Here is a 24,317-nt window from a genome sequence, read left to right as displayed (position 1 = left end):
TCATCAAATCAATCTGCATAAAGTGCTTCAAGTCAGCGATTGTTCAGAAGACATGTTTCTTCTCTCCAAAAATATTAAAGCAACAAAATTGGTAAAAATTCAGAGAACATTCAGATAGCAAGTATAGTTATTTGAAATGAATTTTAGGATGGGGAGATGTCTTGTTAAATTTCAAGACGTAGTTAATACAATTAAAATCATTAAGGTCATTAACTTTATATGACATATTTCTGCTTTCTTTCCAGTTCATCCATGTAAACTTGTAATACGATTTTTATTTTTTAAAACATACAGTAAATTTGTAGTTAATTTGTAAATATTCCACTGAAATGAGAGTAGACAAATCTACTTGTGCACAGAGGATATGAATATGCCATTGAGCACATCTGTACCTGTGCATCGTGACATACCTAGAAGTTAACTTGACCATGGAGGTCTTAGAATGCATATGAAGAAGTATATTCTCTTTCATTTGAAGATGATGAGCTGTAAGCCTGACATACACGCCAGCCCTATGAAATTTTTACCGTGCATCAAATTCACTTGTTGTACAGCAAAGGCATGGGTATTACATTAGCATCATTTTGTTATACAAGTTCAACCCAGTGGACTTGTGTACAGCAGTTGCTTTGTCAGGATAGAAGGCTAATGCAGTCTCATCAGTGGTCTCTTGCCTTTTAATGTTGAGTGATGTTGGTTCTTTTGGCAAAATTTCACTCACAGTTGAATCTTAATGACATCTTGGTTCTGCTATTTATTTATTAGCTCCAAAAGTACATGATTGCATTCTTGATTTGATCTTTTTGCATATTCAGCATTGCATCACTGGAGAGCAGGACTGCCTTGGGGGCAAAATTCAGGGCAGACTGAAGCTCTTGTTCCCAAGCAATACTTGTGGTCATGGATGACTTCCTTCATTTATTGTGGTCTTCAAGTCTGTCATGCTTCTATGTTGTTATGTTAACCTAGAAAAATGGAACAAGGTCTTTGTCATTAGTTAAATAAAAGGCATGAGTATTTGAAAAGCAGTTATTGGCCCTGTCAAACATAATTTCATATATAAAAAGTAGTCTTTTTTAGATTATACATTATTTTGTAATGTTTCTGGCATGTACTGGAGGCAGATATTGAACAATATAGGTATAGGACATTTCCATCACTGCAGAATGTGATATGGAAGGTGTTGTTAATCAATGAAATATTGCTGCTTTGTAATATACTATGATAATATCTCTGAAATCATTCAGAAGTAAGTTGAATAAACAAGGTACATGATAAAAGATAACACAGATATTTTTACTTGGGATATTTGGTTTAAGCTAATGGTATGATCTTGTTTTATTTCTTCCTGATCCAGTTTTACTGGGACAAGACTGTGTCACATTTGGCATAACACACCAAGAGCTCTTTATTAGAATAAAGAAGTGTTTACTTGGCTAGCCACTACTAGACTAGAAGCACATCAAAGATAAGAACTAGATTTCCTAGTCTTTGTGTGCATTTTATACATTCATTCTCTTAAAAATAGTCATTAAACATTTACTCCATAGCAGTGGGCCAGAAGAGGGAAGTCACTCCTGAAAGTTCATTTTATTGTGTCATTAATCCATTCATGAAAGCAGATCCTCCATATCCTAAACACTATTAGCTTCCACCTTCCAACACTTGCACTGTAGTTAAGTTTCTAACTATGAGTATTAGAGGGGAAAACATTTGAACCATGGCACTTGGTTTATGAGGTACTTGGTGGGGAGGTTTGCAGAACAACCCTAAAGGCACTACTTTATATTTATAGATTATAGATATCAGCTCCCTGTCAAATTTGAAGTAATTTTGGAACCATATGGTTCCAAAGCTTAAATTCACTCATTTGATTCAACAATTATTTGTTTAATTCCATCTATCCCAAAATATAGTAGGCTATTCCATGGAGGATGCTAGAAATGTCATGGTAAGTAAAGTAGACTGCCCTTATGTTGCTTATCATCTAAAGACAGACATTACACAAACAGCCACAAACACAGCATATGTGATTAAATCATGTGCTCCACACTATCTTTAGAGGAAAAACATAGGCATTCTGATTAGGAGAATCTTACCAGTGCTGATAAGAGAAGACTGGGATATCAGCTGATGGATTTTCTGGGCAAAGACTATAAAGAAGAAACCATGTGGCCTGTGAGCAACAGCCAGTGGGCCAGTGTGACAGAAAATGTTTTCTGGTGAGGAGCATCCAGCAAGCAAGGAAGCAGGCCATGTGACACCCCAGTATTCTCTGTATTCCTCCATCTAAAGAGATCACCTAAAGTCTCAGATTATGAAATTTGTGTAGTAAAATTTTCTCATCCTAAACCGGGGCCTTCCCTGCCTTCATGTGGCCTCTGGTCTCAGTGAGACCAGGGTCCACTGTTGCCTAGATTACCAGGTCTTCATGAGAGTCAGCTACATTGGTGGCCCCATCAGCCAAAAAGATCATTTCTGTTCTTCTCTTTGCATCACCACTTTTGTTCCTATTGCATAGCTCATTAAGATCAGTTATAATCACTAACATCATGTACATGACCAAAAATTAGGTTAGGACAAAACTGTATGCACAATAAGAATATAACCACATTTTAAAATGCACATTATAACCACATTTTAAAAGACTTGAAAGGGAGTGAATAAAATAGCAGTTTATTATTTTATTAATAATAAAAATATTTATGTGACATCTTACATGTCTTTTCTTCCTTTGTTTTCTTCTTTTTAGTACTTTTAAAATAGAAAATAATACTGAAATAATAAGGGAATATCATATTTTTTCCTCATCACTTAAACTTTAATTTTTTCCTTCAATATAAAGACATCCTTTTAAAGGCTTTTAAACTGATTTATATGTGAAGGACAAAAGCATTGGGTTTCTCTGCTGCTAGAGTTTAATTCACTAGATAATGGGCTGGTGAGCTCAGGAGAAGAAGAGAACAAGAATATTCTCCAAAATTCTAGAAAGATTTACTGACTGAGATCCTTCAAGGCTTTGGGCAGTTTGGAATACATGTTGGAAAGAATGTGGGAAGAGAGCAAAAGCTATTACCTGAATCTAGGTGGACACTGTAACTGAAGGGCAAACTCCTTGAATGCTAAAATGGAGGACTTTCAGATAATTAAGATTTAGCTACCTCTCAAGGAGTAATACCAATTTTTTTCTGCAAAACATTTTAGAGTATTGGTGATGTAGTTCAATGATAAAATCCTTGCCCAACATGTGTGAAACCCTTGGTTCAATTCCACTACAGAAAACAAAACCAAACAACAAAATAATCACCAGCTCCCACTTGTTGGCACAGTTCAGCAAGTTAGCTTTCCAGAGTGCCATATTACACAAGGCGGAATGTCTCAGTTTTCTGTCAAAATGCGTCCTACCCACTTTACAAATATCTGCAAACCAAATGCAGTAAAAGCTTTTATTTGTTAAGCACCTCACAGTATAATGCCTTGAATAAGCAAGAGAACAGAAGCAAGTCTGGCCCTTTGGATCTACTGGAAGATTGACTTTCATGTCAATGAAGTTAGACAGAACAGAATAGAATGTCCTGATTCCAGATAAAGGGAACTAGGTGTTGCTGCCTCTCTAGTTTTTAATCACATACTTGCTGTAAGAACATTTTCTAGCAAGAAGATTTCAAGAGCCCTGATAGGGAGCAACACAAATTTCTACTGTGTCACCCTAGAGTCTCTTTTTCCACTCTGAGAGATTTCCCACTGGGCCAAAGGCCTCAGACCTCAGTCAGCACCCTTCCCTACCTGCAGTGGTCAGCACTTAAATCTTTTCTTGGTTTCCTTTCACTGCAGGTCTAGCTGCACAAGAATCTTCCCAGCTGACTTTCTTGCTGTGTCTAAGGTTCTTTTCTTCCCAAGGCCATACCAGTAATTACTAGGGGGACTCCCCAGTGTCGTCATATGACAGTAAACTCTAGAGGTTATAGAAGTTCAATGATCATCACCAGATCTGTGCAGTGATACTTCCTGATCTCGCATGAAATGAAAGAGTTTAATTCAAGGGACTCTAACTTTAGCTTTTAGTGGCCCAGGCAGGTCTCTTCATTTCTATTTATCTTTTCATACTGGAAGCTCTCAGAAGATAACACAAGGAGATAATCCCTACAAATATGCTCAAATGTGCAACAAAGTACAATGTAGCAAGTGTTGGCTCACATTTCAGAAGTGACTTCTCTGTTTCTTTTTCTTTGATTCCCCAATTACTTTTTTCATTATTTCTCTGTTGTATACAAATGATAAAAAGTATGTGTGTATATTATCCTTACAAGTCCATAGAAGATGTCATTAATCAATCATTGAATTTTTCCCTGATTAAATTTAGGGATATAATTAAAAGTGAGTACCAGTTGATCAAAATGGCCATTTGCAATCTACTCTTAGATAGCTAACCAAAGAAAAATGTGAGCTTACTGCCACAGAGTAAAATGTACAAAAAAAAAAAAAACATACAAGAATGTTTCTGATAGTTGAGGTTCCAATTTACAAACAAGTCAAATGTTCATCAACAATAGAATGGGTGGAAACATAATACATGAACATAATGAAATATTCTATAGTAGTTAGAAAAGGATGAACTACTGATATGCACTTTGAATGCATCTCACAGACATAAAAATGTTAAACATAGAGTAGGTAAATTATATGAGTCACATTCACTGCAGTTCAAAAACAGGCAAGCTACATATATTGGTACACATCTATAACACAGTACAACACTCTCGGAAGCTGAGACAGGAGGATAGCAAGTTAAAGTTCAACCCAGACAATTTAGCAGTTTAGCAAGAGCCTGTCTCAAAATTTAAAAAGAGCACTCATTTTAATGCACAGAATCACCCACAGGCACACAAAAAAAACAAAACAAACAAGCAAAACTCAGTCATGGTCATCGAAATGAAAACAGTGGTTACCCTTGGGGTGAAATGATTGAGAAGGGCAATTTTGCTGGAGGCTAAAATTATTTAGTATTGTGCTATTGTAGTTGTTACATGGAAAAATATACAAAAACTCATTGAGGTGCACATTTAAGATTGGTACTCTTAGTACTCTTCACTGTACTAAATATTGAGTAAATTATGTAAAATTTGATGTTTCTCATTTATGTAGAAATGATAAAAGTAGTATATACCTTACAGTGTTGTTCTGAGAAATTAGATAATTCAGTGTTTCTGCAATACCTGTAAGATGTACTTAATGCACTCACAAAATAGGACAGCTTGACTTTGTTCTCTCCTGATCATCTAGTTCTTTTTATGTTGTCTCTTCCCTTGCCTTATACTTTCTTTCTTCCTTTAATATCCCCCAGTCTTAAAAAAAACTGAAACATGAAATGATATATTTTAAGATGTATTAAATATAACTTTATACTTACATTCATAATTACAAGCAAACACTATATTGTCTATATCCTTTTTAAAAACGAAATTCCACAATCAATGAACTAAAATTAAATAAAGATATTTATTTTGACTGTGTACCCCTCAGTGGATTAACTCAGTGGATTCCCAAGTTTTCTGCACATTAGAATCACATGGGATCTCATAAAAATTCCAAAGATCAGGCCACATACCAGACGAATTAAATCACAGTGTCTCAGGGTCTGACACAAGTCTGACAGGTTTTGAAGTTCTCCAGGGGATTCCAATGTGTAGATAAGTTTGAAAGCTATTGAATGAACTGTTTTCTATACCTCCATAGTGTCTCAGCTTCTTCAGCATGTGTGTCTCAATTCTGACTGCACGTTAGATTCACCTATGAAGCTGCTAAATAGTACTCTTGCTCACGCCCCACTCTGGGCAAGCTGTTAAATGTTTCTAATGTTACCACCAGTACTGAGACCATCTCAGTGGGTGTGCTTGTAAGTCCTGGTCAGGATAACCCCAGCCTGCCTTCGTCCCACCCTGCCCAACATTCCTCTCAAATTAGAATACTGTACTTTCCCCTTATGGTTTGGAAACTGCCATTGTTGTCCCTTTCCCACTGCAAGCTGAATATGGAGAAAAATGATGTGATACTGATACTTTTTAAAATTTGTTTTGCCTTCAGTATGGAATTGTGCTGGATGCAGGCTCTTCTCACACAAGTTTGTATATCTACAAGTGGGATGCTGAAAAGAAGAACAACACAGGGGTGGTGTATCAAGTAGAAGAATGTAAAGTAAAAGGTGAGATGAAGCCAGTGGAAAGGGGTACAGTGGGAAGTGAGACTATGAGAAGTGCATGGCAAGAACAAGAAAAGACAAAAGAAGCCCTCATTGTGGAAATCAAACGAAGACACAGTGGAGATGCTGTTGTTATTTTATCATTATAAAAATAACATGAGTATCATTATTTGCATTTTTTAAAATGAGAGTACCAACCTTGGAAAAGGTTAATACTACTTTTTAAGGTCACTTGAGTTAGTGAGTTATGGAACTGGGATGAAAACTGAGGCCTGCTGAATTTAAAACCCACAGCTTAGCCAGTAGTTCTGATTTGTAACTGCATCAGAATCACCTGGAAGGGTTTTTAAGTGGATGTGGGGCCCCACACCTAGGTGCTTGAGTCAGATCTAGGAGGAGCCCTAAGGCTCTAGATTCCCTAGCAATCCTGGAATTGCTGCTTTCTCAATTTTGTCCTCTAATTTATAGTTTAGAACAAATTTTCCAAAGCTTTATGCCTCTGTGTAGCAGGAAAGACCAGAGATTGCTAGGTTAGAAAAAAGGGCTTAATGCATCATTTAAATCTAGTTTTACAGAGAAGGAAGCAGTGCGTGATGTGTAGCAACAGAACCAGGACGAGAATCTAGGTCTCCAGGCTTCCTGCTACCCCACAGAGCCGCCCACTGTAACGCCTTTTTTCTCCTTCCTAGCCTGTTTTAAGGTCACAGTCTAAGGAAGTTGTTGACCAGTTTGGCTGTCTCCACTCCCTCCACCTCAGCATATACTAGATATTTCTGCATTGTACCACAATCTGTTTGACTTTTATCTTTCTTGGCCTTTTCAGCCAGGAACCCACTGTTTATTTTCTGTTAGACAGATAACCTAATTCTAGAACATAATGAAGTTTTAATGCAATGACCTGTAGTTTTCACTAATTTTTATCAAGACAGTAGTAGACAGAGACAGACATTTTCAACACAGAAAATCATTTCACTCAATATTCTGGTACCCTGAGACTTTGGCCCATCAATACTGAGATGATACTTCTTATATATTTTAAGATCCCAATTCCTCATTTTATTTAATTCACTCCCTTCTATTTTTTTTAAAGGTTTGTTTTTTAATCTAGCAGAGGTCTTTCTTCCAAAACTCATTCCATGAGTGCATGAGTGTTTGTTCTAACAAATACATTATTTCTCCCCATTTAAGGTCAGATTATCTGAACCAAAATAGCTAATTTAGACATGATTCTTCTCATTATACTTACCTAAACAGTCTTTTAAAGTCCTGTGAATAATCTATTGAACTTATTTGTATAATTATCTTCAAAGAATCCTCTTTATGGTGCATTATATAGTAATTTATTTTAACAGGAGATGAAAACTTTGAGTGTTAACTTCTAAAAGTTTAAGGAATTTTGGCTCTAATCCTCTCCATAGAAACAGTGACTTATTTCTAAAATGGTAAAAACAGTTTACTACAGCAGCAGGATACTGGAGTGGAAAAGTCACTGAAGAGACTTAGATTCTATTCCTGTTTCACCTAACAAAGAAACTCTACCTCAGAAATTTTAGGGTACTGGCTGTGATCACATAGCTAGTTCAAAGCAGCTTCTATGTTTTGGAGAGTCAGTAGATCTGGTGATTATTTTAATTTTAGTTCTAAATATCATGTTTATTTAGATCTTCTAGAAACTAATGTCATTAGTAAAAGAATCATCCAAGATAGCTAAGAGTGTGCTTTTCTATGATTGCCTATCAGAATCTGAGGAAAGATGTTACATAATTGAATATGACATTGCACAATCCAGTGAAGTTACTGAATAGACACAACCCAAGATTCAAAACTTAAATTGTACCAAGGCTAAGTTCAAAGAGTGACCCTCTAAGTATAGCAATGTAATATATAGCACATCAGGAAATTGTTTTTTTGTATTTTCTCAACCTACACTAGATTTTGCTGTAATATTGTCAAGCTATGCCTATACATTTTTTGTCATCTTTTATATCTTTTCCTAGGTCCTGGAATCGCAGCATATAGTAATAACATAGATGATCTAGAAACATACCTGCTTGAATGCATGGAAAGGTCCAAGAACGTGATTCCAAAGTCCTTGCACTCAGAGACCCCTGTTTACCTGGGAGCTACGGCAGGCATGCGGTTACTCAGGTATAGCAGCATATAGAGACCAAAAGTGGCTAGGTATTAGAAGCAGTGCAAGAGCCTCTGAAATTGTGGATAAAGCCATACCTCTCTTACATTTCAAGTCCTATTTCTCTCAAAGTCTACATCTAAGAAAGAAAATTTTAATAAGTGAGTAAAACTCCCAAACTCATAGTATCCACAACACAGTAGTAAGATTTTGAGTATATAAAAAGGTTTTGCCTCTCTCCGCATGAGGAATTCAAGGGGAGGGGAAGAGGGTTGAATCTGTACTTAACATTTGGGATATAGATGTAGCCAATCAGTATCAGAGAGGAGAATGAAGACTAGAGGAGACCCATAGATATCCCAAGACAACTACTCACAGTAAATTTTTAATTGCTTACCACTTGGTACCTGTATGCATGATTTGTTTATTTGCTCATTCATTAATTCATGGGCCACGAGTACCTACTTTTCCTAGAATATGGAAGTAGGTGACTCAGCCCTCAAGGAAACCAGGTTTTCCATACAGATTGATCAAGTTTTTGATAGAGGAGCGCTCAGAGCTGCTACTGAGGGCATGTGATGCTACCCAGAATGAGACACTGTGGTCAGAAAGCAGTATCAGAAGCGGGGAGGAGTTGGAGAGCAAGGAAAAAGCATGATAGGTAAAGCAGACAGCATACATTTGCATCCAGTGACAAACTTTTTTGGCACTGATCTGTGTCAGATATTTTTTTTTTACACTTTTTTTTTCTTTTTTCTTTTTATCGGTACCAAGGATTGAACTCATGACCACCTGCTTGCAAGGCAGGTGCTTATGCCGCTGAGCTAAATCCCCAGCCCATCAGGTATTGTTTTAAGGGCAGGGTTACTGAATAGGACAACGCTCCTGACTTCACGGCGCTTTTGTTCCAACAGATGGGCAAAGGCAAGGAAATGAGGAAGTGGGGATATAGTCAGAAGACTGAATAGGTTTGCATAACTGAATGTAATGTCCAATACTGTAACCTTATTACACAATCTTAACATTATATAACTTATATTTTTATTTTTTTGATACAAGGTCTCCTTAAGTAATCCAAGCTGGCCTCAAATTTATGGTAATCCTCCTGCCTCAGCCTCCTAAGTACTGGGATTACAGGCATGATTCGCCATGGCCAGTTTATCTTTATGTAATTTAATAATAGTGATAGATCATACTTTTGAGCCCTTGCTATGTTCTTGGTACTATGCTGAGCGCTTAACACAGTTTATTTAACTTAATTGTAGCTCTTTGAAGTGAGAGATACTATTATAAACAAGATATTGAAGTGGGGTCACAAATGTTAATTAACTCTCCAAGGGTAACATGCTGGGTAGTTATAGATTGTGAGTGGAATTCTGAGAAGGCAGGGTCCAGACCACACAGTGCCTCTCAGGCCATGCTAGGAAGTTGGGAGTTTATCTGGAGATAATGGGAAGTCATTTTAGAATATTACACAATTGGTACCACTAGTAGAGAAGGTGGACTAGAGGGGAAGAAAGCTAGAGATGAAAAGAAGGCAGATAACGGATACAACAGCAAGTGTGTTTAGGGGTGTTAAGTAGCTGACTATATCAATGTTTTTGGATCATTGAACACAGCTGTTTGCAGTCTCCCTGTTTGAATGTCCACCTTGTATTCTTTGATACTGTGATTTGAGCAACTATTTTCAAGATGATAATATGTAATCTATTAACAGGTGATTTCTTACTGTTTTTTTTTTTTGTAGTTCTGTATTATGTGTACCCTTACACCGCTTTGTTTTGTTTTGTGTTTTTCTCTTTTTCCTCTTAAATAAAATTAAAAAAAGAAAGAAAGAAAAGAAGGCAGATGATAGCTATGGACACTGTTCTGATGAGAGTTAGAGTTACAGTTAAATTGTAGCACTCCCCCCCCACCACCACCACCACCAGAGGCTGTCAGTATTGCCCAACCTGGATTTTGAAAGTGATTGTATCTCATCTTCACTAGGAAAACCTAGAATAACTCCTTTGTTAGGTATCAAGGTCTCCAAGAACAGATAATATGAGCAAGATTTTTTTTTCTCAGTCTGGTAGCAAGGGAGATTGGGTATCTATCTGTTCCTGGTCATTTGCCTTCTGCTTTCTACTACATCTCTAATTTAAAAATCTTAAGCAGAGTCTGTGTAACCAACTAGAAGCTATCATTGGTGACTAATATATATAGAAAACATCAGTTCTAGTGTGTGTTGATGAGATAATACCTACCTAAAATGACTAAAATATAGTCATTTTAAGAGCCTTTGATATTTTTTGAACCAGAAAACAACAGAGAAAAATGATATTTTAGGAAAGTCTACCTTCTTAAGTATTGGAAGAATTTGAATTTAAGGATAGAGAACTAAAGGTTATCTCTGTCTCCTCAGAAACACTGACTTCCTCTGATAGCCACATGTTAGCATCTCCACATCTCCATTTATTTCACTGTGTTATAGTTCACGTCTTAGGATCCTTGCATGAAAGGACTGGCTAAAATGAGAAGATATGATTATTAAGACAAAAGTGCTAACTTCACCTCTTCTTTATGTAGAATGGAAAGTGAACAATTGGCACACAAAGTCTTGAATGAAGTTTCGAGTATCCTTAGCGACTACCCCTTTGACTTCCAGGCTGCCAGGATCCTCACTGGCCAAGAAGAAGGTGCCTATGGCTGGATTACTATCAACTATCTTCTGGGGAAATTCATTCAGGTGAATACTTCATAGCAGTCATGAAGGTGGTTTCCTGGGGGCCAATGCTATGCGATTTCAGACCGTATTTGGGATACTAGCCAGAATCAGTGATGGATGGATGGATGAATGAATGAATGACTTCTACATTAGTAAAGATCACCTAAGAAAATAATACCTCTTCTACTACTGAAGAATATGCAACCCATGTCTTCATGTTAGGAAGACAGAACAAAATTTTAAACTGATCATTAAAATAAGAATAGCAAGTATTTGCCAAGTACTGTGTGTCATGTGCTATGCCCTTTTTATGTGCTGTGTAATTTCATTCTTAGATGTGATAGGAGGTGTTATTATTATCCCTCTTTTAAAAGAGCCCTATTGATGCCTAAGAATTATGGTAATTATTCTGCCCAAGGCAAACAGCTAATGACTGATTAAGCAGGGTTCCTTTGTGATTCTGCCTGTTCTGGAGCTCGTCTGGAAGTCCTAGTAATACTCCTACGTTGCTTCTGTCTGGGGTTATCCCTTCTCTTCTTGCTGTTGCCTTATTATAAGCTCAGAAACCTCCTATGAGCTTTGCCTAACCTTTATACTCCTGTTTCTCTAGCCCAGAAAGCCCTTGTTGTTTAAAAAATATAGTGTGAAAAGCAGGATGTACAGAGACTTTTAGCACTTAGTGATTATATTTTTTTCAGAAATCGAAATGGTTTGGCCTAATCTCACGTGAAAGCAATAGTGAGAAAACCTTTGGAGCTCTGGACCTTGGGGGAGCTTCGACACAAATCACTTTCGTGCCTCTAGGCCACACTACTGAGTCCCCAGACAACTTTCTGCAATTTCGCCTTTATGGTCAGGACTACATTGTGTACACACACAGCTTCTTGTGCTATGGGAAGGATGAAGCACTCCGACAGAAATTGGCCAAGGACATTCAGGCAAGTATAAATGGATTCAGACCTACACTATTCACATCTGGTCCTCCAGCCCCCACATCCTGTTATTTTCTTAATTTAGTAATTGGTCTGAAGTTGGTTTTGCACTTAGCAAACCTTTTCAGAAGGATACAAAAGTACATCTGGTCGACCCCTATGAATATTTCCATCTAGACATCCCCTCCTGTGTTTGTTTACTGCACTATTTCCAAGGACACAACTCAGCTCTTTTCTTAGGAATTAATTTCTCACCCCTGTGGGTAATGAAAGTTACATACTATTGTTCAAGAGGAATCATTTTTTTTAGACTGCTTTTCAATCTGCCTTTTCTACCAACTATAGAAAACAAGGTTGTTAGCAATGACCTGGAGAAGGAACAGGAAGAAATAGAGAAAACACATTTATCAATAAGCCATTCAAATCTTGTTCCCAGATGATTTCTGCATTTTGAAAAAGACCAAACAAATTAAACACTCAGCATTATGAGAGTACCAGGCACACCCTGACAAATAAACACCGAAGGAGGTTGTCTTATCCAGCTGTTTTCTGTCCACTAAAAGAACAACCAGTTCTCTGCTCCCCTCCAAGGCACTCTCTCTGCCTCTCTCTCTCTCTCTCCCTCTGGCTCTCAAAACCACTATCAGTAAGATAAACACTGAGAAAGAAAGAAAGAGAGAGCACATGCTTCTTGTTCACAACAGGTCCCTTTCTACTTTTGAGTGATAAAGATCAAAAATCATTTTGATATTACTGCCTTAACAGACCTAAGATACCTTCCAGATCTTGGGCTTTCTGATTCCCTCCCTAATGAGAAGGAAAAAAAAGCAGTGTTCAGACTTCTAGACTACTACCCTCTGGTTCAGTTTTGAGAGCCTTGAGAGTTTTCTCTGTGAATCTACTCCTGACCTATGCCATTAGGAGTAAGCACTCAGGCACATTGTCATCTAGTGGCATTTCTAGGCCCAACTTTTGCTCTACCAGCATTCTATAAATATACCAGTACATTTATATCTGTACTGCTTTGGTACCTGTTATATAAATCTATTTTCTGACTTATTTGCAAGGATGGAAAAGACAGAAAAACATATTGATGTCACTACTGAGTCCTAGAATATTACACAAACTTTACACAGCAATGAACTGCATATTTTCTGCCCTAAATATTCATATATGAGTCAAATTTTTTTTCCCACTCAGGTTTCAAGTAATGGAATCCTCCAGGATCCATGCTTTCACCTTGGTTATGAGAAGTTTGTGAATGTAACTGAGCTTTACAAGTCTCCCTGCACCAAGAGATTTGAAAAGACTCTGCCATTTGATCAGTTTCAAATCAATGGTACTGGAAACTATCAACAATGTGCACAAAGCATCCTCGAGCTCTTCAATTCCAGTTACTGCCCTTACTCCCAGTGCGCCTTCAATGAGGTTTTCATGCCACCACCTCAAGGGGACTTTGGGGTAAGTTTGTGAAATGATGAGGTACATAGTTAAGATAATTTTAGTTTCAAGTTATACAGTATATCTATAGCAGATTTAAATAATAAGGCTCATTTTTCTCCCACAAAATATCTTGAGGTAATTCTGGATTAGCTCTTTGGCTCAACAATATTAGGATTTGGAATCAGTTTCTGCATTATCTTCTTGACCTTCCTGTAATATTAAGAGAGTAGCTACTGCTCTAAACATCATATTTCACATGCAAGGCCAAAACAGGAATGGAGTTTAGAGGATTCTTTTGCACACATCTATCTCCCATTATGCAGAAGTGCCAATAGGTACCTCAGGGTTCCTATGGGAACCTTGACTGACCAAGGACACTTGACTAAGTAACACTTAGTTGTCAGCTGGCTCCAAACCTAAATTCAGAACAAACTAGAACCTCACTTGAATGCCATGTGATTGAACAGGCATTACTTTTCTACTTTTTGGTACTGGGGGCCAATAACCCTTCTTTCTTTGAGTTGAATTTTTAGAAGAGGTAGGAGGGGCCCACAAGTGAGAAGCATATAGTTAGGGCTGCTTGAAACAACCAAGGGAAAATGAATATATACTATGTGTTTGCTTTTTAACCTCTTTGAAATCTTTGCATTTGGGAAACATGAATCAATTCCTGCCTTCAAACTGGAGCAAAGCTTTCTTCCTCAGGGGATAGAACATTCTTTGAATGTTGTAGACAGGGGTTGCAAAGAGAACAATTACATACAGGGCACAGAATTTATAATATTATTTTATGATGGTCATCCAGAGTTAAACAAAGGAAAGTGCAGGAAATTTGTCCACACTAAACACCAAAGACCTAGAAAATCCAGCCATGGGCCTGGATCCTACAGCAATGTCCTGTATGAATCCAGCTGAAGACCTAGAGCCCGTGACAATGCCTCCCACAAGTCTAGCTGGTGGTTTAGAGCCCACAACAATAACTCATGCACTTTATTTGTTTTATGGATCTGCATTAGGAAGGCCCAAAAGTCAGCGGGGGAAGCTAGAAAGTTTATGCCAGTGGGGTGAAGGATCTGTGCTAGTAGGTTGAAGATTCTACACTGAAGCCAAGAAGTCACACTCAAAATAAGGTTCAGGGCTGCCCTGAAAAGCACCACAGCCATCCTCAGTGACAGTGAAGTCCTGAGCTCCTCCAATGCTGAGAACAGTTGGGTACATGTCAGGAAGCCAGCGTGACAAGCTTCTCCTGGAAACTAAACAGCAGAGTCAAACAGCAGATGCTCAGTATAAGCAGAGCTCCCCCAAATTGAACCACAGCTACTCAGTCACAAGGTCCCAATAATAATGGCCGAATTCATATAGGGAAAGCTAGCTGTAACAAGCTCCTCCAGGAGAACCAATGGCTCCAAACAACGATCATTAGGACCACAATATATCTTGACATAAAAGGAGATGAGGACAGAAATAGTACAGAAATAGTCCTTACTATTTCTGTCCTCATCTCCTTTTATGTCAGCAGCTTTCCTCAGGTGGGCCATCTACACTCAGCACCATGCTGATTTAATCCAGCTGGTGTTGTTTACCACCAACTTTTAATCCATAACAAATGTGATTCATCCAATCAAAATAGGACATGTATGAGTTGGAAAAACAGTGAGGGGCCTTGAGCTCCCTTTGAGACATTTTCTGTTTGGTTAAGATTGTTCTCACCAACTTCCAAATCTTAGTTTGGTGGCTGCTTTAACTCATTTCCCCAGAATAGCATCTTTCTTCTCTGGATACACCCTCAAGGTCAGCACTAACGGGTACCTATTCCTGCTTTTGCAGTTTCTGCTTCAAGACTTTTTTTTGCTGCTTCTATAATTTCTCCTAAATCCTAAATTTGGGTGTGAAGTGATCTGGTTTATTACCTATGATATGTAATCAAAAACAATGCTGCCTGGCAAGCGCGAGGTTGTGAGTTCCATCACCAGTACAAAAAAAATTATAAAATCTATGGTACACGTTTAAATTTTTAAACAAATTCTTACAATAAAAGATGTATTGTTATTAATCATTCTCAAAATGCTCCCCTTTGCTTTGAACTCACTTATCCCATCTTTGTTGCCACTATCTGAAACAATTATGGAAATTTTCTTTCATGAATGTCTTTAGTTGTACTGGCTACCATGATGTCCTCTAATGGTTCCAAAAATTTACGTTTAATGGTCACTTTAACTTTGGGAAGAGCCAGAAGTCACATGTTGCTAGATCTGGTGAATTTGGTAGATTTGAAGACACACTGTAATATTTTGTTTGTTTTGAGGCAGAGTCTTGCTATGTATTCAGACTGGCTTTGAACTCACTATGTGACCCAAACTGGTCTTGAATTTACAGTGATTGTCCTACCTCAGCTGCCCAAGTGCTGGGATTATAAGCATGTGCCACTACACCTAGCTGTAATGTTTTTATTTGAGAGAAATTGCCATAAATGTTTATTCAGTGAAAGGTGATCACAAAATATAGTGAATGTTTAAATTTAAAAATACATCATAGTCAAAGACATAGCCATTAATTCCCCTTAAAATACTTCCCCTTGCTTTGAATGCACATATCCCATCATTCCTAGTAGGGTGTCTTTTACTGTAATAAGATTTAAATTGTTTTAGACATTTACCTTACTTTTGATCAGCCTTTTATAATGTGGGAACTGTAGTAATATTTCACTGACAGTTTTGAACAATACAGGCCAGACAATCAGAGACCTACTTGATAAATGTCTAACAGCAAGTTCTCAGGAGATGGGGAACTGATCTGTAGCATTTGCCAATTTCAGTGCTGTTACTATTCCCGTCAGAGCTTAGTCCAAGCTACCAACATCATAGCAACTAGAAAACAAAGAGTACTGAAATTTAACAGTGAGCTCTTGTGGGTGTCTAAGAGCCAGTGCCCACACACCGTGGCAAAGAGCAAAAAGCTAACATACCCTAGCATCAGACAAGCTCTTTTTTTTTTTTTTTTAATTTTATTTAAGGAGAAAAGAAAAAAAAAAGCAGGGAAAGGGTACAAGTTATACAGATTTACAGAAAAAAATGAACAGTAGGAAATCACTAGTTAATGGATTACATATTGTCATCTTAGAAATAATTGTTCAAGTCACAAAATTAAAGCTTGTAAAGTGGACATTCCATCAACGATACTGCAAACAGTTCTGTTCATTGATCCAATAAAACTCTGTGATATCATTTTCTATCTTATGCACTTAAATATACATGCAGACAAGCTCTTAAAAAGTGTGTTTCTTTCTCCTGTCAGTCTTAATTCTACATGGCCACTCCTGTAGGAAGTTCTCATTCCAAACTACTGGGACTTGAGGCATAACTATTTGCAACAGCAGCAGCAAAAATCCTTTGCATTCCGGTTATTTCCAAAGCCAGTGTGGTGTCAGACCACAGAGATTTGGGGAGGGAATGTTTGGTATAATTGCATTCATCCCTGATAATTTAATTCTAAATCTATAAATATAATGCTTAAAAACTCTCAAGGCTCTAGCCAGTCTAGCCGCATTGTGGCCTTGGTTACATGATTGAATCCAATGTTATAAGCAAAATAGAAATACCAACAAGGAAGACAGAACATCTGTTAGGAATTACTTATAAAATAATTTAGGAATTATGTCCTTTAAGATCACACCATGCCATTTACATAAACAAGAAAATAGAAACAAATTCAATACAGAACTGGAACTAAAGAATGTTGAAAATATATTTTTTTACACATATGGACAGAGGTTGGGACACTGATTCTACAATAGCAATTGAAAACCGTAACTTTACAAAAAAAATTTTAAGACCTTTATTAACAAGCCCTTGAGATTACTTTCTAAAAAATCAAACTATAAATTCCAAAGGAGCTGGTCAGTAGATATCTAAAGGCAAACTGAAGAATTCCTAGCACTGAGCCAATATTTCCCTTAAGAATTGGCTTTGAACCCATTCTGGCAAAAGAACATCTGCTGGTTTGACTCCCCCAAAGCCCGATACTAAGAGTAGAATCAGGATGATTTTTTTTCTTTTTAAGAGTCATTGTAGCTACAGGAAGAAACTTGGTGATATGACCTTGAACCATCTGATTTTGAGCAGTTTTTTTTCCTGGTCTATTAAAAGAATTTTTTTGTTATTCAATGTAATTCTTGAGATTAAAATGAAAGCATTCTAAGTAAAATTAAGATTATTTTTTCATTATACAAATATATATAAATCAAAGAAATAAAAACTCTAAATACTGACATTACATCCCATCAACAATTTAAATTTTCTCAGTTGAATTCCAATCCATGTTTGTATAAGCAATGATCCATTGTTTTTTTTCTAGCATTCTTCCATTTTTAAATTAAATATAAGAGAATAATAAAACCAAAAATGAATAGAAGAAAATGATAAAGATCAGAAAACACAATCCCTTATTAAATTGTCAACATCATTTTTCATATAGATTAATATTTTTATTCTTACATTTCTGTAAGTAAAAGTAAAAAAGACTCAGAATAGTCTAAACAAGTTCGATAAAAGAACAAAATTAGAACTCCAACCCTTCCCAGTCTTATGACATCACAAAGTTACACCAATCATGACAAAATAGCATTGATATCAAGTTAGACAAACCACCAAATTACCAATATAAATGTACCAATGATCCATTGTTTGAAGAAACTTTTCTAATGAAATTAAGAGGCCATTTTAGAGGTGATCCAATATCTGGTGAATATTTGAATACATATTTAAGGGAAAGCTACCATGTAAACCATGATACATGAAGGCTTCCACAAAAGTTGACAAGTGGATGGAATGAAACAAATATAATTGAATGAGAATGAGGTAGTACCTGAGTAAGGGATGGGAAATAAATGACCTTATTCTGAAGCACAATTGGCTAAGAGAAAAAACAAAAAACATACACAGTGCACCAAGATGTGATATCTACCTGACTACAAACGAATTGTCTATTTCTATACTTTTATTCTTTGAGGGCTATAAAGTGTGGTACTTATACTTATTTTAAAAATGTAAAAATTAGAAGAAAGTAAGACATTGCTTTAGCTTTGATTCAGATGTTTGTACTAGGAGACTATACTTATAATATCTTCTGTTCCTATGTAATGACATTATTATATGACTGCATATTTGACTCTTAAGAAAGGAAAGAACGATGCCAAATACTGAGTCTGTCTAGACAAGTCATTTTCATTACTTCTTTTTGGGCATGTGGTACAATATGAGATTTTCCACTTTAACTACTTTTAAGTATGCAGCTCTGTGGCATGAAATACTTACACGTTGTTGCAAAGTCATCTCTACTACCCATCTGCAGAACTTTTCATCTTCCTAAACTGATAGTTGCAGCCATTAAACAAAACATTACCCTCCCCTTTCATTCCCCTCAACCACTGATGCTACTACCATTATACTTTCTGAATGAATTTGGCTACTTCAAATGCCGTCATATACATGGCGTCATACAATATTTATACTTTTGTGACTGGTTTATTTCACTTCGCATAATGTTTTCCATATAGTAGTCATTCTTAACTATGCAAACGATCACAAGATTCCTTTGAGAATCTGATGTAAACTAAAGATCCTCCAAGCAGAAAAACATGCATGTACATGTATGCCAAAGCTTTTGCATTCAATTTGAAAGATTTCTCAATCCCTTGAAGTGGACCTGTGATTCCTAGAGTAACAGCCCTTAACATGGACTAAAAAATTATATATATATGTATATATATACACACACACACACATATATATATATATAATTTAATTCAAAATGTGACTCTGAACTGAACAATAGCTGGGAGTGAATGTTCTTATTGGTATCTAGGACTGCATCTATACAGAACTATGGCAGTTGGAATCAGACACATGCCAGACAACGGATGACCCTGAAGTTGAAATTACCTGTCCTTACCTCTAAAATGCTTCCTACTAAGGAAAAGTCAACCTAATACATAGTAATGTAAGCAGATAAGTTGTTGGAGAAGCAAGTTAGAATGAATAACTAAAATAACATGAGAGAGTGCTAAAGTTAAGTGGTTGGTATAGGGCAGGATTTTGACATAAAACTAATCCAGTTGGGTCTCATGATGCAGGCCTATAAATCACACTGTTCAAAAGACTGAAGCGGAATACATCCTAGAAACAAAGTGAGACTCTCTCTCCACATAATGAGAAGGACTGTCTGACGATGTGGCTAGATGTTCTCTGGCTTCAGTCTGCTGTACCACAAAACAAACAAACAAACATAAAAAAATCTTGTAATGCCTGTTTCTGTTTTTGCCTGTGACTACAAGTGCTTCATTTAATTTATATTTTAAATTACAATTGCTATATTTTCACTGGGTTTTTGGAAAATTATTTGACAAAATCCTTTTTATTTCATTATGGACAAATTTGATTTGGTTTTGGATTGTTTGTTTCTTCTTTTTCTGTTCCTCCTCTCCTCTTCTGCTCCCCCCTCCGCCTCCTCCTTGTCTACTTCTTGCTTCTTTCCTCTTTCCCTCCTTCCACCTTGTCTTCCCCTTCTGTTTCTTCTAGGAATTAAACCCAGGGCCTTTGCACTGGGCTACATCCTCTACCTCCGTTTTATTTTTGAGACAGGGTCTTGCTAAGTCACTGAGTTGCCCAGGCTGTTGTCATGTTTGTGATCTTTCTGCCTCAGCCTCCCAATATGCTGAGATTTCAGGCATGTACCACCTCAATTGCAAATTTTTAGTTTTGTTCCTGGAAGCCTGATGAAAATTTTAGGTGTATTACTAGATAACTGTTTGGATTGAAAGTGGTGGAGAAATTAAGCTAAAGAAGAAAATAGAATTACTTTTTAATTCTTTTGAGACAGGGTCCTGCTGTATAGCCCAGGCTGGCTTTAAACTGGTGATCTTCTTACCTCAACCTCTTCAGAGATGAGATTACGGGCATAAGGCAACAAGTTTCTTAAGAAAGATTAATATGTATACACTCACTTGTGTTAGATACATTTTTTATATATATACTATATATAAAATATATATATATATTATATATTATATATATATATTAAAAGATTTCAATGGGTTTATTCTACCTAGAGTTGAAGCATATGAATTGTTTTCTGCAGGAAATTGCTAGGTAGAAGGTAGCTTTGCTCTTCTCCAAGGCAAAATTCATCCTCCAAAGGAATCAAGTCAATGTCCCTCTATGTTGGACAGAGCCACCTAAAACTGAAATTTTTCTCTTGTAGGCATTTTCAGCTTTCTACTTTGTGATGAATTTTTTAAACATGACATCAAAAGAAGTTTCCTATCAGGAAAAGATGAATGAGATAATGGAAGAATATTGCTCTAGGACGTGGAAGGAGGTAAGTGAAGAGACCCAGCAATTGCTCCATGCCCTTAAGAGTATTACAGGAGATGAGTCTGCTCTTAACTTGTGCTGATCAACCAAGTCCCACTGAATGTGTTAGAGAAGCCCATGAGGTGGGCTCGTGAATGAACTGGTAGTCTGACACACAATAACTTAAATCAGGTATTATGTTTCTCACCTAATGTAAAGTCTGACAGTAATCAGGTGCTGAAATGGGGACAGTAGCTCACTTCTATTGTAGTCATTGCTTCTTCAATTCAGTTGTTATGCCTGTATCCACATGGACACAAGGTGGCTACAGTGTCCAGGCACGGTGACACACAACTATAATCCTAAGTACTCAGAAGGCTGAGGCTGGTGGAATCCTGGTAAGATCAAGGCAAACTTGGGCAACTTCGTAAGACCTTGCTCAAAATTGTTAAAAAACTTTTTCTTTTTTTGGTTCCAGGATCAAACTCATGACCTCATGCTCACCACACAGGCACTTAAATCGCTGAGCGAAATCCCTGGCCCCTAAAAATATTTTTTTAAAGGGTGGGCTATAGAGCTAAGATCTCCCTGGGTTCAACTCCAGATCTGGGAAAAATAAAGATTATGGTAACTTCTACGTTCAAGGTCAGAACAATGGTAGAACCAGATATGTCAGTTTTCTTTTCACAAGAAAAGAAAGGCCATACCCAAAGCCCTTTCCAGTTTCCCCTAAATTATTGAATTTTATTTTTTATTAATACACAATAACTATAGATTTTATGGGGTATAATGTGATTTTTAACACATTGTATGTATCTATACATATATATCACTGATTTTAAAAAGTATGAACGTATCTATTTCTTAAAACCTATCATTTATGGTAAGAAAATTCAAAATCCTCTTTACTAGCTCTTTTGAAATAATGTTTACAGTAGACTTTTGTTAATTATAGTCATACTGCTGTGTGAAAGAACATCAAAACTTATTCCTAATTGTAACTGTACACTCTTGCCAACATCTTTTCTTTCCCTCCCTGCTACCTTTCTTAGCCTTTGATAACAACTACACCTTGACTCAACTCTGTGAGTCAACTTTTTATATTCTGTGCAAGTTAGATCATATGGTATTTGTCTGAGTCTGGCTTACTTAGTTTAACACAGTGTCCTTCAGATTTTTCCATGTTGCCCAGAATTATGGGATTTCATGCTTTTTTTAAAGTTTTTTTTTATTTTAAAGAGAATAAAATTAAGCAAACTAAAACAGAACAAAGCCAATCAAAATAAACCAGTGTCAGTAACACAGGACTTCAAAACAATATGAAATCAGCAATGGTTACCATAGTGCCTCTTGTTGTCTTCAAAATAGCTGTAAATATCTTCAGACATAATAAAAATCAAACAAAGCAGAACAGAATAGGACCAATAAAAACAAAACTATAAATACAATAAAGGACTTCAAAACACAATAGTAAATCCAAAATGGCTACCATAATATATCTTGCTACTAACAGTGTAGAAGTGTTCGTTTTTCTCAACATCCTTGTGCTGGGGATTACTTTGTATGTGCTAGTTAAGGGCTCTGCTATTGAGCTACACTTTTAATAACCATTCTAAAAGGAGTGAAGTTATAAGTCGTTATGGGCATGTGTGCATGCATGTGTGTTTTAACTAATCACAGCTCCACTCTCAGAGATTCTGATTTAATTGGAGGAGCTATGCCTGGTTAGGTAGTAGAACTTTTTACTATGTTTTCAGAAACTTTGTACTTCAAGGTAACTTAGCTTCCAGGAATGCCTTTGACGGTGCTCCTTCCCTTTCAGTTTCATTAGTTTGAGGAGCACTGGCATCAGGTCTTCCTGAAGTTCTTGTAGAATTTAATGGCCAATATCTCAGATCCTGAGATTTTCTTAATTGGCAGGTTTTTCATTCCTGCTTTAGTTTCATTGCCTATTACTGGATCATTTCATCTCACTGCAGGAAGAATGACAAACATCAAGAAATCAAACAGTAACAAATGTTGGTGAGGCTCTGAGGAAAAAGGAGCCCTTTTACATTGCTGCTGGGAAGTAAACCAGTACAAACACTATGAAAATCAGTATGACAATTATTAAAAGACTAAAAAATAGAAATTTCATTTGATCCAGCTATTCCCCCTTGAAGTATCTTCTCCAAAAGAGTTCAATGCATGATATTACAATGTTACATGGCTACTAATGTTTACAGCTGCACAGCTGGTAATAGCTTGGAAGCAGGCTATATATGGTATTTATACACAGTAGAGCACTACTATGCCTGAAAGAAGGATAAATTTGAGTCATTTGTAGAAAAATGGATTTGCCTTGAGGCCGTAATGTTAAGAAACAAATCTGACACACAAACATAAATATCATGTGGCTTCTCTTTTATGAGAAACCTGAGGTATAAGTAATTTAAAGAATAAAAGAAGCAAAATAAAAGATAACAGGAAACAGGGAGCTAGACCTTTTACAAATGGGAAGGGGACCAAAATATCAAGGGAAAGGAGGAAGGAAGGAAAGTAAAAAGCATTGTGATGTGTTATATACATGTATCAATTCCCCAGAAGCAATGTAATCATTATGTACTGCAACTATGTATTAATAAAAAAATCTACAAATTTTAAATCTTGAAACATATGGTGTTATATTTAAGTAACAACAAAAAATGTTCATAACTAAAATATATGTAACTTTGTCTGGGCATGATTGCACACACCTGTAATCCCAGCATTAAGGAGGCTGAGGCAAGAGGACTGCCCCAAATTCAAGGCCAGCTTGGGCAACACACTGAGTGCAAGGCCAATTTGAAGCATATATTGAGACCATGTCTCAATCAATCAATCAATCAATCAATCAGATCTAGCTTAAAAACCAGCAGGTGATTAGAGTTGAGAATAGCAATTCCTTTAATTCTGCAAAAATGCTACTGTTTTTATATGTTGATTTTTGTATCCTATAACTTTACCTATCAGTTCTAACAGCTTTTTGATGGAGTATTTAGGTTTTTCTATTTATAAAACCATGATGTCTGTAAACATGGATAATTTGACTTTTCCTTTTCTATTTGGTTGTTCTTTCTTTCTCTTGCCTCACTGCTCTTGCTAAGACTTCCAATGCTGTGCTGAAGAATAGTGGTGAAATTGGCACCCTTGTCCTGTTGCAGTATTTCCTCATTTTCTATGTTGTTAGTGTGGGTTTGAATAGCCCTTATTATGTTAGGGTTCTTTCTATTCCCAATTTGTTAGGACGTTTTTTTGTTTGTTTTTTGAAATACCATGAAGGGACATTTAATCTTATAGAATGATTTATCTGCATCTTTTGATACCCTGGCCAGAATGTTAGATTAACTGATGGCATGTTTATTAGAAGAGATAAAGGAAAAAAAGGTGGGGCAAGGAGATACTGCATATGACATCTGGCATAGTTCCAAGTCCGTTATATTAGTTTGTATTCACCTATGTATGTTTGGGAGGAACAGATTAATGGCTGAGGTATAGGACAACAAACAATACTCTAGACTAAGCTAGAGATGTCCTG

The 24,317-nt window shown here is 36.6% G+C and overlaps 1 protein-coding gene across 2 annotated transcripts in view; it reads left to right on the top strand.

Moving 5' to 3' along the window:
• Entpd1 (ectonucleoside triphosphate diphosphohydrolase 1) overlaps positions 1 to 24,317 on the top strand; it is an 83,942-nt gene that overhangs the window by 52,676 nt on the left and 6,949 nt on the right. For both annotated transcript variants that reach the window (XM_003479762.5, XM_063245165.1), the window contains 6 exons: positions 6,085 to 6,202; positions 8,197 to 8,347; positions 10,899 to 11,058; positions 11,736 to 11,975; positions 13,170 to 13,430; positions 20,670 to 20,786. In XM_003479762.5, coding sequence (XP_003479810.2) covers positions 6,085 to 6,202; positions 8,197 to 8,347; positions 10,899 to 11,058; positions 11,736 to 11,975; positions 13,170 to 13,430; positions 20,670 to 20,786 — 1,047 coding nt within the window. The remainder of the gene's footprint in view (positions 1 to 6,084; positions 6,203 to 8,196; positions 8,348 to 10,898; positions 11,059 to 11,735; positions 11,976 to 13,169; positions 13,431 to 20,669; positions 20,787 to 24,317) is intronic.

Source organism: Cavia porcellus, unplaced genomic scaffold, assembly GCF_034190915.1.
Source record: "Cavia porcellus strain 051 isolate PalLab524CR breed Dunkin Hartley unplaced genomic scaffold, mCavPor4.1 scaffold_2, whole genome shotgun sequence".
NCBI lineage: Eukaryota > Metazoa > Chordata > Mammalia > Rodentia > Caviidae > Cavia > Cavia porcellus.
The sequence above is the reverse complement of the archived record's forward strand: the minus strand, read 5'-3'. Positions and strand labels throughout refer to the sequence as shown.